This window comes from Scardinius erythrophthalmus (assembly GCF_964197995.2).
Source record: "Scardinius erythrophthalmus genome assembly, chromosome: 5".
Taxonomy (NCBI): domain Eukaryota; kingdom Metazoa; phylum Chordata; class Actinopteri; order Cypriniformes; family Leuciscidae; genus Scardinius; species Scardinius erythrophthalmus.
In genome coordinates, this window is record NC_138225.1 from 48290038 (window position 1) to 48308946 (window position 18909).

Genomic DNA, 18909 nt, shown 5'->3' on the forward strand with positions numbered 1-18909 from the left:
AAAAATATGTTAAATATAATGTCTGTGTAAAGAGCACATTTAATAAATGGACACTGGAGACAGAAAATGCATTCTCTTCTGTGTGATGTACGAGTACAAAAATCAATACTTGCATCAGTATCTGTTCTTCAGAAGTGTATCTGCCCTACTTTTTATACAATGCACTATATGTACTCAGTAATAAGGTGCGATACGTAGCATGCACAATAGAAATCACTGAGGCATTGCTTGATGTTGCGGCTCACTGATGAACGCCTGTGCTGGTGAAGATTACTCATGTTCATTAATCCTTTAACAATCAAGGAATAATTTCAGGTAACGTGACAAATGGAAGCACGTCATTCTCAATAATTGGATGAGATTCAGTGTAATTCCAAAAAGCTGAATTTAATCTTTTTATCACGAGTCCCCAGAATATCATGCTCTCACAGTCCTCAGAGGACATCTTCAAAGCGCTCCTCTCCACTGACAAGAGTCTGGGGATGAAAGGGGACTGGGGTTTGGAGGGAGGGAACAAGGAGAAGAAAGTTGCAAGGGAGCACAGCTGCTGTAGTGTGACAGGCTGCAGTTCTGACGAAGCTATTATTAGCTCCAGACTTATGCCAAGAGTTATTTATAAAACCTGCAGCCAAAAACATTGAAGAACAAGGTGACTTGGAAACGGCAGGGAAGAAATGGAAGCGGAATGCTTGGAGGAGCTGAAATGAATAAACAGCAAACAGGGACAAATTCTTGTACAGTCATGACATATTTACAGCATGTTACAAAATATACAAATCTGTACATAGACATTCATGATGTGACAAACATTCACATGGCTCAGATGTCAGTGTATCAGTTTTTATTAAATGGGGAAAGTTTCATCACTTGAACACCTGATTATATGGAAGAATAACATCTGATCCGTCACGTCTACAGGCCCATGACTGGCCGAGCGTGACATTGAGGAGAAATGCTCATTTTAAAAGGATATAAATTCAGACAATCTACGCTGAAAACCTTAATCTAAAGTCTAATAATAAATCAAACCCAAATTATGTGCTCTGAATGTAGCATAGTTTAACCAAAAATGATTTACTCACCCTTTTGTCACTCCAAACCTGTATGACATTCTTTCTTCTGTGGAACACAAAAAGGAGATATTTTGGAAAAAGGTCTTGGGGTTATTTTGTCTATACTATGAATTCAGTAAGCTCCAGTGTTGTTTTGGACCCCATTGACTTTCATGGCATGGACAAAAACAGATTAAACATCTTATTTTGGGTTCTGCAGAAATAAGAACATCATACAGGTTTGGAACAACGTGAGTAAATTATAAAAGTGTTTTATTTTTGGGTGAACTATCTCTTTCACTTAAGCTTGTACGTAGTACACAGACTGAAACTGGTAAACATCTTAGTGCATTTAGTTAACAATTACAAATTCATTAGTTAGACCCTAAAGAGTAATGCAAAACAACAAAAATCCCTTACAATATTTGACAGAACCCACATGGCATTGCTATGGCATTAAAACTATAGTTGTCAATTAGTTTTTTATACAGTAAATGCATGTACTGTACATTAAAAATATATATAAACAATCAACAAACCACCAAAGTATCTCATTTAGGTTAATGTGACTTTAATCTCTGATGAAAGTGCTGTGTTTTTTGAAAAGGATGTTGAAGGCTTTCTGAAAAAATGCACTTTTGAATAGCAAGTAAAATAGTTCCTGACTAACATAATGGCTTGTTCGAATTGGCAGTCAAATTTTCAGTAAACTCCAAAATTACAAATTTCTGTGTGGTTGATTAAACCCAGGTTTCCAGATCTTGATCTCCAAGTGGTTCCTTGTTTGCACTTTGGCACTTTGTTGCACTCGGTATTGGGACCTGGGATTCTGGTTTAGCCCAAGTGTTTCCTCGAGAGTTGTCTGTGCCGAAAGGCCCATTTGGGGAATCATTCCCTCTCTGGTTTTGAGAGTTGGCATCTTTGCAGTTTGTTCTTTTGTAGAAAACTGGTTTTGGGATCTTTGAAGGCTTTCGGTCGGACCTGTGGTCACGTCTTGGTCGCACACAGGGTTTTAGTTTCAGCTTGAAGATGGATGGCACTCTCTCTGGCTTCCTTAAGGATCTTCTTTGTTTGATTGAACAACTCCTCTGCTTTTTTACATGCTCGGTTCCTAAATTTGATACTTTGCCAGGGGGAGTTTTGGTCTCAACATTTGAGTTGTCAAGTGGCACTTTAACAAGTTCAGCAATCTCCTTTGAATCCATACTGGATCCCAATGAGGACCAAGAACTGGTCATACAAGGTTTAGAGACCTTAAGGTGATGTGCGGTAGTGTGGTCTTCCACCACCTTTCCTCTGAGACCCTTAGGAAGAGTGTTCATCCACTTCTCAACTGACACCCTCTCCATCTTCCTTTGGCCACCAGAGAGTTCAGCCATGACTGCATCAAAAGCCCTGTTTCCACTGTCGGGTGTTGCCCGATCAAGACTTGCTGATCTGTGTGAGGCTTTACAGTGGTCAGATGGAATCTCTCTCGAATTCTTAGGAGTCTCGTGATGCTTCTCATCAGAGCTAGTGCTGGTTTCTGTGTCGATGCTTAGCTGCTGTAGATTGCACAAGATTTCCTCCTCTAGGCTCTTGTAGAGGATGGCTTCTTGAGAAGGGCTGAGTGGAGGAGGAGTGAAGAGATTTCTTGTCTCAATTCCTCCCTCTTCAACCCCTAAAGACTTCTGAAACTGCACAATGTTTGGCACGTGTAGAGCCCAGTGCTGTACCTTCTTGCTGGCTGATCTATCTGCTCTTTGTTCAAGTTGGCCTTTCACAGTTACATCCAGAATATTTTTCGGTTTACCAGGTGACTCTTCTTGAGAGATCTTAGCTGGTGTTCTAGGCCTGGTGTGTTGTGCTTCTGAGATGGCCCCTGTTATACCTTTAAAAGGAGAAAAGTTGCGGACGAAATGTGCACTCTTTTTGGGACCCCCATTGCCCTCTGGCTCATGAATAGTGATGTTCGGAGGTTTGGAACAGGAATGTGTGTTTCTGGGAAAACTCTGGAAGGTCCTTCCTGGACTTTCTTTCATGTCAGAGACAAGGTACGCTCTATCCTCGTTCTCTCGTCCTTTTACTCCAACGGTGGAATTTTGTCTCAGTTTGGAAACAAACTGCGATTTGGTCCAGGTTTGACCCAGATTCTTCTCAGGCGCTTGCTGGCGTTGGATCTGATTGGTGTTTCTCTGAAGGACTAGAGGTGTTTGAGGACGCTGTATCTCAGGTTGTGGTGTGGTTGGGTGATGGGTGGCCCGAGGAAGACTGCTTGTCAGGCGAGGTGTTGGTGACGTCCGTGTTGCGTTTCTGCCTGTCCTACTGGAGGAGTTTGTTTTCAAGCTATCTTTTCTGTCAGCACAATTGTACACTCGAGATGGAGTACTCGGTCTCTCCCTTGATCTAAAAAGAAGAAAAACACCCACACATAGCCTTGTTAGGGTCAGTGAGTTCCTCAACAGCTGTTAAAAGTATCAAGTATTTAGGGACACCAATAAACATGATTAAGCATATGGTAATGCAAACTCCATTTTATCATATCAGAAGGGATTTGTTCAAATGGACACTTCATGGACATACATTAAAACAACCTATTTGCAGACCCACTTTCAGCTTATGGCCTCATTTAAACCAGGCATTGGCATGTGTTTATCTGCGTTTTCACATTTTGAGGTGGTCTGGGACTGATTTCGACCATATTTAATTAGGATGCAAATGCAAATGAGTTTTTGTTATTGGCATTCAGTTATTGTCATTAGCCTTTTCTTTTTGTCTTTTTGTCTTTTTCTGCTTTTTTCTGAAAAAGAGACCAGACACTGCAGTTTTGCAATTTGCTTACCTAATTTACTCAACAATAACCAATGCAAGAAATTACAGAAAACCTTTGGAGTTATCTATCAACTTTTTTTTTTTTATTCAGTAAATGAATGCAAATACTCCTATAATATGTAAGTGAGTGGTGATTTGCATTTTGCACTTAAGTGTGATTACATCTATATGGTCACACTGGAATGAACGGGTAAATCAATGCAATCTGGATGAATATAATTTCAGATAATAATCACAGTGATACAGTCTGTCATTAGTGATTATGGTTGCAAACTACTGATTAAAAAAACTTCTTTTAAAACCCTCATAAAAGATAAGTTATTTTCCCAAAAATGGAAATTCTATCATAATTTACTCACCCATATGTTGCTCACACTTTCATTCATCTTTGAAACACAAAATTAAAATATCTTTAAGAAAATCTGAACAATTTCAGTCCCTCCATTGACAGCTAAGCAACTGCCACTTTAACGCTTCAAAAAGTTCATAAAGAGATATGATACTAATACATGTGAATTGTATTCTATAATACATATGAATTGAGCGGTTTAGTCAAAATTTTCTGAAGAGACTCTAGATTGAATTTAGGCTTTTATTCACATATAAACATTCATCAACGCACACATCAGTTGTAAACAGAAGCTCAAGCATGTTCGCTTGTGTTACGCAGTTCGTTTGAGCTTCTGCAAGAACCAATGAGGTTCATTCTCGTGTTACGCAGTTCGTTTGAGCTTCTGCAAGAACCAATGAGGTTCATTCTCGTGTTACGCAGTTCGTTTGAGCTACCGCAAGAACCAATGAGGTGTGCGCACCAAGTAGGTTCAGTTGAACTTCTGTTTATCCTCGCTGATCAATGTTTAAATGTGATTAAACACCTAAATTAAATAGGTTTATCATCTAAACCGCTCAATTCATATTAGTTTTTCAATCTCTTATGAACTTGTTGAAGCATCAAAGTGGTTGTTGCGAAGCTGTCAATGGAGAGTACAGAACTGGGTCAGATTTTATTAAAAATATCTTAATTTGTGTTCCAAAGATGAAAGAATGTTTTACAGGTTTGGAACAACATGAGGATGGGTAATTAATGACAGAATTTTCATTTTTGGGTGAACTAACCTTTTAAAAGTTATTAAAAGTAATTAACCCACTAAAGTCAAGGCACTCATTTCTTGAAAAAAAGATGAAGGTTAATTACCATTGCTCTCTCCTTTTGTTATTCAACTCATTTTATTACAACGATTTAATAGCCAACATGTGATCGTTAAATGTGTGTATAATAGAGACTATAACTCTAATATAATAGAGTAATAATAATATGAGATAATAGCCTCTTTGGAGATTACTAATGAGATGTCATGATGAAGTGGAACAAGTTTGTTTCTTAGTGACTATTTAATAGCAAGCTCAGTGTTTTTTTTTTTTTTTTTTTCTTGTTTTTTTTTTATATCACAGTCTCTGTCTCTCTCGATGTCTTGCACACAAACTCATGTTTATGCCTCTGGGTGCTGTTATTGTCTGGGTCTCAGACAACAAGTAAAGTGTCTGTGAAAATCCAAGGGTTTAAGTGGATTTCTATCTTCCTGTCAGTCAGCTCTCTGGCTGCCTCAGAGAAAGATTTTTAATTAGACCAATCACCTTCCAACAAGTTCTGACTGTATACTGTATATAGAAGAAAAAATCCATCGTGATTTAACTGAAGTAACGACAGATCTTTTCTTATGCATTGTGACGTACATACTAGTGAATCAGATAATCGGGGAAAAGAAAAATCTAGGGCGGGGACATGGTTCTATTTATCGGTTGTTGATTGGATAGAGGCAGATCTGAATATGAGCTTGCAGTCGATGGTAAGAAATGGGTTATAATATACAGACGATATGATTGGAGAAGTCCTGCTTACGTTTAAATTAAACATGCACTAATGATCATTCACAATATTATCAAAAATATGCATTTAGGAAATAGGTTGGGTGAATTTAAATTTCATGCCAACTTCAAAGTCAATCAAAACATAATGGTTAAATAGTTATTTAGGTATTACTTAGCAAGCCAACTGAACACTTACTTGTTAGGAGAAGGGCTGTTTCTCCGGCGGGTGGGCTGATGTTCAGGGTCAGGGGAACAGGAGGAGCGTGGAGGAGAGGGCCGTCCTCTCTGGGCTCTGTGTGGGGCTGAAGGGGTCCAGACAACTGGCTGAAGAGGGGACTGAGTTCGACTCAGCATAAGATGGGTCTGAGGAGCACACTGGGCATCAGGTCGTGGTGTGGTCAACCGCTCTTTGATCTCATGGACTGGAGTAGCTGGACGTGCGGTCAACTTGTGGACTGATATGTTTGTGTGAGAGAGAAATAAAAGAGGTTTTCCAGGAAATACTGATCCAATTCTTTAAAGTGCCCCCATTATGCTTTTTTTGGATATTACCTTTCATTTAGAGTGCTATATCGCTGTTTGTGAATATAAAAGGTCAGAAAAGTTTCAAAGATCAAAGTGCATAACAAATAGAGTCACTGTCTCATAAAAGCAAGAACTAATTCTGAACTGCACAGGTTTGTAACAAATTTACATGATATCAGCCTATGGACTTCATTGGTAGCCTGCAAACAACATCTACTTTGATAGCTGTAGCTGAGGCCTGGAAGAGTTTGGCTTGGGTTGAGAAGACGCTGTTTTCTGTGTTCACTTCCATTTTTTCACTTCCAAATAATAGCGTTTCGTTTCCGACACACACTGTAAGCAGTAGACCAATCACAACAGACTGGGCCATCTGACCAATCAGAGCAGAGGAAGCTCTCAGAAAAAAAGGGGTTAAGAGAATCCTTAATCGAACCGTTTCAGATACTGTGAAAAAAGAGGTGATGCTGCAATGTATATTATGAGAAAATTAAAGTGTTTTTTGGCCTTGGTTGCATGTAAACCTATTGTAGAAGACTTCTGAAACAAACTTAAGAGTCTTTAAAATAGCATTATAGGGGCACTTTAAATAAGTTATTTTAATATACTACAGTACATGTGTTGAGAAATATTAGTAAAGATTATACAAACATTATCCCACTACAATGTCTCATAATGTACTTCATGATGCCAAAGCAATCTTAAAGGGAAAGTTCACACAAAAATGTTTGGGTTGAGAAACTACCACAAACCTTTCACTGTTTATATAATTTCTGATGCTAATTTTTGTAGGTAGTTGTAGGTGTGTATTTGTGAGCGTACTGAGGGAAGTGCAGCGGCAGGGATCATGTTTGTCGAGATAGTGCTCCAGGGTGTCCCATCCTCCGCCCACTCGCACCATAACATGATTCCTCAAAATCTACACAGAAACGCACATACACACACACACACACACACACGTCTTAATGAAAATGTATGAGCGTTTTCATGTCTCATGTTGTCATATCAACAAAACATATACTTTTCCATTTCTGCTTAACAAAGCTACTGAGACAGTAAAATACATATTTTAATAATGACTATGATAGATCAACATTTTCCAGCACAGATAGGCAGTAATATGAGTAGTGCTTAGAAAACTTTTATATACCCGAACAAATATGAGAGTGTTGGAGTCTCCAACCCTATATTTGCCCTCTGATACCTTCACCATGGGGAACTGGGATGGACAAGTGCACCGGCTTATCAGAAACTGGACCTGCACACACACACACACACAAACACAAAAACGTTATTGTATTCTAAGCAGATGTAACCTGTCACTTTGAAAGCCTTCATACATCAGTAAGGAGAGGACCCACAAATCAAAATGACAGGTTAATCCAAAGTTCTCCTTTTTTCCTATCCTGCAAATCATTTTAAATGCTAAAAAGAGGCATGGATCTTATAGGTACAGATGGATGTTCAGCTTTGACCCTTTGGGTGTCCTAGTTTCCAAGGCATCCTCTTGAATGCCACATCACTTGGATAACTGTGGGGTTCGTGCTAGAGGTTTTGTAGTGGTTAAAGCCTAAAGCTGGTGACTAGAAGGTTGGTGGTTCAATCACTGGAAGGAGCAAGCCATGAGCCGCCAACATTACAAAGCACTTAATTACAGATTGCTTGTGCCTGCATTAAGTGTACTTATTATTGGCAAGTCGCTTAGATTAAAGTATCTGCTAATTGACTGATTACTAAGAACAAACATGAAAATGTTCATTAGTGATAAGACATCAATGGTGAAAAAAATAAGACATTATATCTTTAACACAGAAAATTTTAGGACCACTGACTTTTTATTTTTTATTATTGAACACATTTCCCCCTTTAAATTGTCATTAATGTAATGAAAAATTATTAAAAAAAGTAAAAATAATTCTGTCTGGACAACTTTTTTTTTTTTTTTTATTAAAAAAATTATTTACAATTTATATAATAAATAGTTTTTATGCTGTGCTCTAACTTTTATGCTGTGCTCAATTGTTGTCAAACATGTTACAATGCAAAAATAAATTGTAAAAATAACTTTTTTGATTTCATTTGAATTTGCAATGGAATACGAAATAAGTTCTTGACAGGTTTCGTGAGATTCACCTAAAGGGATTATTAAGATTAAGACTGCAATGAATGTCATTTTGATCCACATTTTATGCAAAAATTGCTTCATTTAGATTCAGTTCTTAATTAAAATCCAGTGCCCTCAGCACATCAGTAAACATGAATTTGATCTTTGATGCGGCACCATCTCATCCAGGTTCTGGATGTTTATCAAGCGCCTCTGTGGTTTGGGCTGAGCGGGCAAGTCCTCCATCTCCTCACGAATCTCCTCCTCGATCTCCTGCTCCAGCTGAATGAGGACCGGTGAAGCCATGCCGAAACGAGACGCCCGTCTGGCCACCTCAAGAAGACACAGCACAAAATTCTTCTCATTCTTACGCAGGACAAGGTCGTCTGTCTCGAACATCAGTACATCTGCAGTAGGGGTAGAGTTTAAGACGGTAACAGAAAACAGATTTTTTTTTGTTTTTTTTAAATAAAAGGCATTTTGATTATGTTGCGCTGATCTATATAACAGTTGTCTTGGACTTTTACTGACAACTTGTAAGATGCAACAACAAGCAAAAACAAAGTTTAATAATACTAATTCAGTATAGACTAGATGAATTGTATAGAAAGAAGAACAGTGTTGGGGGTAACGCATTACAAGTAACATGAGTTATGTAATCAGATTACTTTTTTCAAGTAACAAGAAAAGTAATACATTATTTTTACATTTACAATAAAATATATGAGTTACTCTCTCAAATAAGTCCCCTCTCCTGTCCCCATGTTGAGAGAAATCAGGAGAATAAAAAGTTGTTGTGTGAATAAAATGTTAAATAACACAGAAATACTTGTATTTAATGTTACTTTATTAACCAATGTCTTTGCTGCTGACCTTCAATAATTCAATTAAACGATAACATTAAGCAAAAATGACTTGTTAAACATATATTTATATTATATAATTTGCATTTCACTGTGAAAGGCCCTTTACATTTTCCAAAAATATAACTTTTGTTTGTTTGTTTTTAATAAGAAAGAACAAGCCCAGCCCAGCCAAGAAAAAGCAACATACGTGTAACATTACTTTCCATAAAAAGTAACTAAGGCAATTTGTTACTTTTTAGGTGTAACACAATATTGTAACGCATTACATTTAAAAGTAAAAGTACATTACTTTCCCCAAAATTAAAGAAGAATTCGATTGGTCATGTGATCTCCATAGTAAAGCCTACTGTTATGACTGTTATGACTGGAGTCATCCTCTCATGTGAGTATACATGATTTTAAAGATATTTATCGAATTTACTATTAACTTTCATATGTGTAAAACCTTGGGAAAGACTACATTTGAGCAAACAGCCCAACACTAGACAAGCTTCGCGACTGTAGTGAGCTCACAGCACTCTCTAGAGGTAAAAGTCTGATTTGCAAACAAGTGATTTTCTATCAAGCGGTTTTTATGTGATAATGTGATAATTCTTAATTCAGCAAATATAAAACGTCACATACATGTACAATTATAAAACGTACCTGAAATGCTCATCTCTTTTCGACACCAGTTGATGAAATTCGTCACATTATCCCGGGCCAGGAATGTTGTTGGATGTGCAGAGCTGACGAAAGTGACTCCAGAAGCGGGTAGCTGGATCTCAGTGGTTCCGCTCTTCCTCAGAAACTCATCCGCCACTCGTGTCACGTTATTAGCGTGAGCACACAGAAGCGCACCTGTTTCCAACACCTCCAAAATATTATTTACGTCAATATCCACGTTGTATAAATCGCCCAGCCATTCTGCCAGGTCTTCTTTCATGGCATAGAGATATTCCTCGCCGGATTTAAAAGGCTTGATGCTTTGATTGGATGCATGCTGAATTCCAGACATGGCTTGGATTGAATCAAATCAATTTAATAGACTCAATCTAAATAATCCAGGATTGTAAGGGGAAAAATAAGACTCGCATAAAAAATACGGTCGAATATTAGCAGCATAGTGTGACAACGAAACGGTATAAAAGTTTAAACTCTTCGATTCATTGACTCCAAACACATATTTTCCGTCCTAAACTTAGTGTAAATGTAAGTGCATAAAATGAAACGTTGTGCAGTGTTGTGTTGCAAAGTTTCAGCGCTTTTTTAATGTTGTCAGGGTGTGTGAGCGCGGAATCGTCCTTGGTTACCAGATAGCGTCTTAATCCAAACACTCCAGTTAACCATTTACTGCCCACAAGTTCAACTCCTTACGGCAAACACATGAATAATAAACATAAATATTAATTTATTGATAAAAATAAATATTTTTTAAACTATCCCTAAGTGTTACTTAGTTTAAAGTCAGCATGAAATCAAAAATTAACAATTATTTTTATATGGAATATTTATAATAAATGATTTATCCGTGCACATCATCATTATTTATTTTTTATATATAATAATATCATAATCTTGATAACAAAATTTCAAAATAACTTCCCCTTCCTCTTCTCTTCTCTGATGACCAGGGCTTGACATTAACACCCGCCAACCCGCCAAATGCGGGTGGATTTTGCTCGTGGCGGGTAACACAGTCACTCCAACTAGCCACTTTGGCGGGTTGAATAATTGTAGTCTTTTCAAAAGGCATCTGAAATAAGTGTGACACTACGACACTACAACTCCCATAGGGCTGTCAACGAATATTCTAAATTCGAATATATATTCGAATAGTTTAAAAAAAAAAACTGAATTTCGAAGGTGAAAATTAATATTCGAATGTGGAAAAACGCCCGCGGTAGCAGAGGCGCGGCTGTCTGCTTTGCGAGTGGGCGCGCTACCTGAGGGGTCAATTTATTTAACGTTAAACAGAAACATTACTGAAGTGTAGGCTACTGTAGCCTACTGACTGAATAGATATTGCATGAATAAGGTAGGTTAGATACAGCAGTTTCATGCACTGCAGGCTTCCACTGGTTTGATTATTTACCGTTTCATGTCAAGGAAAAGTTCCATGTTTACCACAGCACAGCTCGCTCGGAGCGTTCAATGTCGGTTATATATACTGTAAAACTTCAATTAATGTTAATAATATTTGTTTCAATCACTGAATGAAGCCTGCTATATAAGAGTCGCGACCTTAAATTGCTTGTTGTTGTTCATTTAAACTGTTATGCACAGAGCGCGTGACGCCTCATTCGCGCCGCAAGACCTCCAGACGCGCGTAAACGCGTCTTTACACTCGCGCCAGACGCTCTATTCGCGAAAGAGTGCCTGCGAGTGAGCGAGCGAGAGTGAGTGATGTCTGCGGTCTTGGCCATTTGTTGATTTACTTGTTTTCGTGTAGGTAATACGTTGTCAAAGATGTTTAAACTTAAATAAACTACCTATACAAGTAGTTATGTCTCTTTGTATTAATTTGTCCTGTTATTGACGTAATGCGCGTCATTGACAAAATGCGTAACCAGATGTTCGAATAGATCGAATATAAGCTATGTGTTTTTTTTTTAGAGGGAATATTCGAAGGTCATTTTTGAGCAATTTTGACAGCCCTAATGAGAATTGTCGGTAGTGACCGACAACAAAGAATCGAAGAGACAGCTAGCTGCCCTGCTGGAGTTATGTCGTATGCCGGTGGAGCAATGTGGCGACATATAATACATAATACATGGTTTTATTTAAAAAAAGGAGCTTTACACACAACCTTATCAAAGCTAATGATAATGACCTGTATTGTTATATATTTATGTAGTCTTGATTTGGGTGTGTACAGTGGTTTTACATTTAAAAGGGTTGTAAATCTAGTTCAAGTAAATTTTAGCACGCCATAGTCAACTTTTATCAGGTAATTTCACAACAACAAAAATGTGGCTAGTAAAAATGCTGTGTGGCTAGTAACTTTGGAAAACCACTAGCCATATTGGCTAGTGAGCAAAAAAGTTAATGTCAAGCCCTGCTGATGACGCTTTACTGGCGCTAGGGCAGGACAACCTGTCACTCACATCATGACATCACAGCAATAGCAAACCACATTACCATCAAATCAATTCCTGATGGACAAAATCAAGTCCCGCCCTACATTTCCACTTGTTCGAGAAGCCGTTTCACTTGGATATATGTCCCAGTAGGGTAGAAAAAACTATCACAACTTCTGTTTCATGCCAACTTGTGATAAACTCCCTTTAGTATTGTTAGATAAAACTGCAAAAGGGTAGTTTTTACAGTTTATAAACCTATTTCCAACATTAAGTGTAGAATCGGTTAAAGGATTAGTTCACCCAAAAATATTAATTTATTTACCCTCATGTCGTTCCAAATCTTTGGAACATAAATAACTATCTATTCCATACATAACAACACACATTTTCACACATATGTACTCAATTAAATCTCACATTAGGTCTTAAAAAATTATATTAATTATTACTTAAAACTAGAAGAATGTTGGTAGGTTTCATTGAATGAACTGTCACTGACAAATGCAGATGTGAAAAAATAAGCGATGACATGCAAAACTAATGATGCAAATGTAATAAGGAAAAAAAGAGTTTAAAGAGAAAATTTAGTTTTAAAGGAAACATGATTGCCTTTAATAATATCATATATCTTGATTGTGAAAATAAAATACAGCTTGTAGCAATTCATATTTATACATTTCATTGAAATGAACTTATAACATTTTTGTTCATCAAATTAAATTTGTGCATTAAGTGCTTTGAAGCATTAAATAAGGATTAATTTTTTAATCTATAAGCATAGTCCATGATCATTCATGTTACTGAGAAATATTGCTCAAAAATAAGCTCTTTGAGTTGTGTTAGTTACAAAACTAGCACTAAAAAACAAACCACTAATTTTCTTTATTTTTCTTCTTCTTTCCTGAATATTCTCGCCTTCTCTTTCTATACTGACCACCACCTCCTCCCTCACTGCGGCCAGTGAAGCTGGGCATCGGTGGCTCAATCTCTCCTGGACGTCCCCCTCTGTCTGGGACACTGCCCATTCGTACCTGCAGAAACAAATGTTTTGCATAAATTGTTCTTAAAGTGCAAGTTCGCTGACTTTCAACCAGCTTTGTATTGTTACAATGTCGGAGGGGGTATTTGGAAATGAACAATGTGTACTCTCTCTGCGTCTGACCTGGACTGAGAATTCATTCATTTTTATTTGTCAGCAAAAGTCCGCCAGATGACACAAAATGCATAATTCAGACTTTTGACAGCTTCAGGGCTTTTGTGAAAACCACAGATTGTACTTTTGCATTTTTGTATCCACGGACAGTCGGATTGACAGAAGGTTACTATCAAGGCTGCTGTCACTGTAAGACCCGACGCGCAGACCCATTATACTGTTACACATGCCTTTTCTTTCTCAACTGTTTACATTCAATTAAAACACAACTGACTGTGTTTACGTGAATACTCACCAGAACTGGCATTTTCACATTATTTTGTGTGTATTTGACTGTTTAAGCGCATTAAGCAGCGAAAAATAACTCAATGTAGTTCTGAGAGGCGGCTTTATGTGCGCACACTTTGAGTGTGAGCACAAAATATGCGGGATTGAGTAAAATTATGCGCAATCCCATGCCAATATTCAAGCCTTGTAACAGAAACAATATTTCAATGAATCAATGAAAAATTAATATATTTAATCCAAAGTGGCTAGTAGGAGTGACAGCGCTACACACCACTGCTGAAATCCACTCGCATTTTGCGGTGTTAATGTCAAGCCCTGGTTATTAACAAAGCAGATATAGTAAGTTTAGGTTAATTGCCAAGTTCTAACCCCACCCCCACACCTAATCCTAAACATAACCATACTGGGGAATGAGGGGAGTTACACCAGTATGTGACAGTGTTTTGCTTCACTCAGTCCCTCCAGGATTTCACGATTTTTTTTTGTGTGATTTTTGTGATCAAAATGACTGATTTGACTGCCCCCTTGGCGGGCTCTGACGTGTAATGGCGTGATGCTAGCTCACACGTCAGAGGCGCCCGCGCCATTGGATGTGCAGTTGCCGCAGCACAGCCAATGAGTGAGCCAGACACTCACTGTGCTAGCTGTGCAGCTGCAAAATGCGTTTTACATTATAGGCTTCAGTAAATCGAGGAAAAGGAGTTTCCCCTTTTCCCGCAACATCTGTATCCACGTAAAAATGCGTTGAAACTTTAATTAGACTAGAGATATTTCAATTGGGTGATTATAATTTAATGTTTTGTGAGGTCTTTTTCATTTTTGTGATTATTTTGCGGTTAAATTAGGAATTATGCAGGATCGAAAAAATGCAACATTTTGTTGATTTTGCGTTGTATTCAGCGATTGCGGAATCGCGAAAAATTGGAGGGATCACTGTTGGACAGAAGGTACTCCCCGTTCATTTTCTTCCTAATTAACTGACGAAATGGCAGTTTCTGTCAGTTTTTTCCTCTTCCTTTGGCCAAAAACTACAAACACAGCGGTTTTTTAGATTTTTCGTTGCAGTGTTTACCATTATTTGCTGCCATTAGCCACTGCCTACAACGCGCTGGACCCTTCACTAGAAACCGAAAATAACTCACTCTCGCTAAACCTTTACTCTTTGAATTCTTGCACACAGCAATTCAAAAATGAAAAAACAATTTCAAAAATGTTTTCGCCTTTCTACCGCATAGGCAGCCAAACTTTATTGAAAGCCCATTTTGCCAGTGGTGAATTACCTCTTTATATATTTTATTATGCAATTTCCCTCACTAAATTTAATGCACTCAATGCTAGAGAGAAAAGTGAATTATTGTTACTATTAGAAGCAAAACTTTGGTGAAGGGCACCTTGTGAACAGCTGTTGAAGGCCCTGCTTTAACTGGCCTAATGCGAGACTCGTCCTCCCTGGTCGCCAACAGCATAGCAATGGAGACGAACGACTCAGGAGAAGGTGAAAAGGGAGCCATGGAAGAAAGCACAGCACTGCGTTCCTTGAAAGAAAAGGGATAATTTGCTCTATGAAACAAATATTTCAATACATACTTGAAGGTTTGCAAAAACTAAATCTTAGTACCTTTCCTCTCTCTCCCCAAGCAAAGGATTGTAGTGTGACATAAAAGCGCTTGATAATCATTTGGCGCCGACACTCATAATCCTTACAGAGAGCTCTGTTGATGTCATCAATCTTTTTCTAAGAGTGAAAAACATTATTGTGAAAATATTTGTTATGGAATAGAGTTCTGAAATAGGTCAAATGTAACTTTGTAATACATACCCATTGCTCAGAGTTCAGACTGGTATTCAGTAACGCTTCTGGAAATTCACCTTCTGGAAGTGATGTCAGCCGTGACTCCACCTGAATGAATGAGACTTGTATTATATTAAAAAATTTAAATATCTAGTGCACTCTTGAAAGTTTTTTTTCTTTTTTTGCATCTATGGTGCCATAAAGAACCTTTATAATCCATGGAACCGTTCTTTAGATTATTAAAATGTTTTTATTTTAATGTTTTTATAAATATTGTCGTATTTATTAGATAGGATTTATCATCCATATCGTAATGTGCCCTCATAATCTTTAATCAAAATAACTTCCCCTCCCTCTTCTCTTCTCTGATGATGCGTTTACTGGCGCGAGGATGGGACAACCTGTCACTCACATAAGATCAACCAATAGCAAACAACAACCATCCAATCAATAACTGATGGACAAAATCAAGTCCTGCCCTACTTTTTTTTCTCGTTCGAAAAAGGCGTTTCACTCTTATAGATGTAATAATACATGCCATAATAAATGCCAACTTAAAGAACTGAAATGGTTTACTGAAATGTTCTTTGGGGATCCTGAAGGGTTAGGCCTAATTCACCCAAAAATGAAAATTCTGTCATTAATTACTCACCCTCATGTCATTCCAAACCAGTAAGAATTTTGTTGATCTTCAGAACACAAATGAAGATCTTTTCTGTCCCTCCATTGACAGATACACAACTACCACTTTGAAGCTTCAAAAAGTTCATTGAGAGATCGTAAAACTAATCCATTTGATATGAATTGAGCGGCTTAGTCCAAATTTTCTAAAGAGACTCAATCGCTTTATATGATGAACAGATTTAATTTAGGCTCTTATTCACATTTAAACATTGATCAGCGAACATAAACAGAGGCTCAGCCGAACATGTTTGACACTCAAGAACAAACCTCATTGGTTCTTGCAGAAGCTCAAACGTGCTGCGCAACACGAGAATGAACCTCATTGGTTCTCGCACGTCAAGCGAACATGCTTGAGCTTCTGTTTACAACTGATGTGTGCGTTGATGAATGTTTACATGGGAATAAACTGTTCATCAAAGAAAGTGATCGAGTCTGTTCAGAAAATTTGGAATAAACCGCTCAATTCATATGGTTTCGTTTTACAATCTCTTTATGAACTTTATAAATCGTCAAAGTGGTTGTTGCGTAGCTGTCAATGGAGGGACAGAAAGCTCTTAGATTTCATTAAAAAGATCTTCATTTGTGTTCCGAAGATGAACGAAAGTCTAGCGAGTTTGGAACGACACGAGAGTGAGTAATTAATGACAGAATTTTCATTTTTTAAAGGGGTGATTGATTATGATTTCACTTTTTTAACTTGAATTAGTGTGTAATGTTGCTGTCTGAGCATAAACAACATCTGCAAAGTTACAATGCTCAAAGTTCAAAGCAAAGGGAGTTATTTGCTTTTAAAGAGATCACTTTTTAAGGACTACAACAAACGGCTGGTAGAGACTACAAGACATTCCTCCCTGGTTAGTGACATCACAACCCTAACATTTACATAAACCCCGCCCCCTGAACACGATTTATAGATTATCATGACAGAATATGCTAATCAATGACTAGAAAATAACAACACATAAGCTACATAAATTCATCAACTAACCATTCAGAAACGTCCTGTTGCATTCTACATGTTATCACTTCTTCTTGAGTCTCTCCATCATTGTCTGAATCCGGTTTGAACATAAAAGGCTAAAAGTTTTTGATACCACCCCTTTAAGTGAACTAACCCTTTAAAAGGTTTCTGAAAACCCCCATTTGGAACATATATTTTTAAGAGTGTACCAAGTAATTACTAAACATTCAGTGGTGATCTGTTTCCTACCTCTGCACAGGCATCACTCATCTGAGAAGATGTTTCTAAGCCAAGAGTCTGGAACAGCTCTGCCAGACCCTTATTTACTTCTTGCCAATTAGTTTTATCCTCTTCCACTTGACTGGTTTCCTGATGCTCATCTTCATTGCCCATAGTAAGACTCTCCAGTTTTCTTTGCTCTTTGCCATTTGTCTCACGATTCTGATCTGCATCTTCTGGATGACTCTCTCTGTACGTCAGCATACGGGCTGCCATCAACTCTGACACCAAATACTCTGCGAATTGATAGAGAAAATGCACAGTAGCTCTTCACAGAAAATCTTAAAAATGCACAATTTGAGAACATCCATCACCTCCCTACCTTACCAGTCACTCTGAACAACAGAAGTGGGCAAAGGTTCTCTGATATAAGAGCATTTTGAGGACAGGACATCTCCTTCAGCATCTCCCTCAACTCCCCGACCAGAACTGCACCACCAACTCTCCGTGCTGAAGCACAGTTACATTTTATGCATAATATCAGCAAAAAAAAAAAAGAAGGATGGTTAAACAAAGTTGCGCAAAATGTTGTCTTATAGGCAGGAAAACGTTTTCATTTTTAATCACAGGCCTAGATTTAAAGCTAAATTTCCATCATTATTAGATTTAAAAGTGCAGGTCTAATCATTTAAATATAATGCGTGCAAAACAAACGACTAAAAAACGCAAATGGATGGAAAGCTTGTATAGGACTTGTCTGGGTTTGGTTACCTGGAGCATCGGGAAAACTTTCTCTTAGCTCTGAGACCAACCAGGTGAGCAAAGGGCAAGGCAATTCGTCACATTTGCATTTCTTCAAGCACTCTCTGCTCTTATACCTGTGCAATATAAAAGCAAAATTATTATTATCTTGACATGAATAATACATTGTTTTTTTTTATGTCGCCGTATTTTTTTTGCGTAACTCACCCAAGAGCTTTAATTAAAGCGATTGCACCAGCATCTCTCTCCATAGTGTACTTCCTTATTCAGCATTGACGACTGTTATTGTAAAACAAGGCAGTAGAAGTCGCTCTCTGCAGATAACCTATTGCTAGACAAAAATAATGGATCGAAATTGATTCAATCGTTCTAATCAGAACAGATTCCTTTGGTTCTAAACTTATCAACAAGATAAGAAACAGCAAAGATTGGTCTTGCTTATTAGACACACGCGGATCTATCGTCTTGACTGTATTTATTTGCTCGCAAATAAATAAATAAAAACGTAAAATATAACCTATAAAAACAAATACAAGTAGGGACGTCTCTTTTCGTAATAAATTAAAATTATATTTATTAAATATTATAAACATTTAAAGTGCTATTTATTTTGGCACTTATGCCAGTTTATAGTTATTGTAACTGGGACAAAACATAATGTATTTAACTCAAAGTTTTTATTTTATATGAGCAAAATTTGATCTACATAAGTTACATTTCTCCCATTCCTTTGTTCGCTGTGAATTATAAAAATTACTTTAAAA

General features: G+C 37.5%; 2 protein-coding genes across 2 annotated transcripts; both read right to left on the bottom strand.

Moving 5' to 3' along the window:
• Positions 1-1792: 1792 nt before the first annotated feature.
• Positions 1793-10221, bottom strand: gas2l2 (growth arrest specific 2 like 2; the record flags this gene model as incomplete). Its single annotated transcript, XM_081364797.1, has 6 exons — positions 1793-3437; positions 5929-6187; positions 7077-7173; positions 7405-7512; positions 8536-8765; positions 9870-10221. The coding sequence occupies 6 exons, from the start codon at positions 10219-10221 to the stop codon at positions 1793-1795; spliced, it is 2691 nt and encodes an 896-aa protein (XP_081220923.1).
• Positions 10222-11968: 1747 nt separating this feature from the next.
• On the bottom strand, positions 11969-18553 carry LOC308690954 (protein FAM98B). The gene is made up of 8 exons (XM_081365757.1): positions 18353-18553; positions 18155-18261; positions 17771-17893; positions 17414-17679; positions 15547-15627; positions 15346-15462; positions 15119-15262; positions 11969-13317 (listed from the first exon to the last, which is right to left on the bottom strand). The coding sequence occupies exons 1-8, from the start codon at positions 18394-18396 to the stop codon at positions 13159-13161; spliced, it is 1041 nt and encodes a 346-aa protein (XP_081221883.1). The 5' UTR covers positions 18397-18553; the 3' UTR covers positions 11969-13158.
• Between the last annotated feature and the right edge of the window lie 356 nt (positions 18554-18909).

Coding starts and splice junctions, on each gene's coding strand:
- LOC308690954 (XM_081365757.1), bottom strand. CDS start 18,396: ATGGAGAGAGATGCTGGTGCAATCGCTTTAATTAAAGCTCTTGG. Junction 15,628..17,413: donor TGAGTGATGCCTGTGCAGAG/GTAGGAAACAGA, acceptor TCATTCATTCAG/GTGGAGTCACGGCTGACATC. Junction 15,263..15,345: donor CTTGGGGAGAGAGAGGAAAG/GTACTAAGATTT, acceptor TTTTCTTTCAAG/GAACGCAGTGCTGTGCTTTC.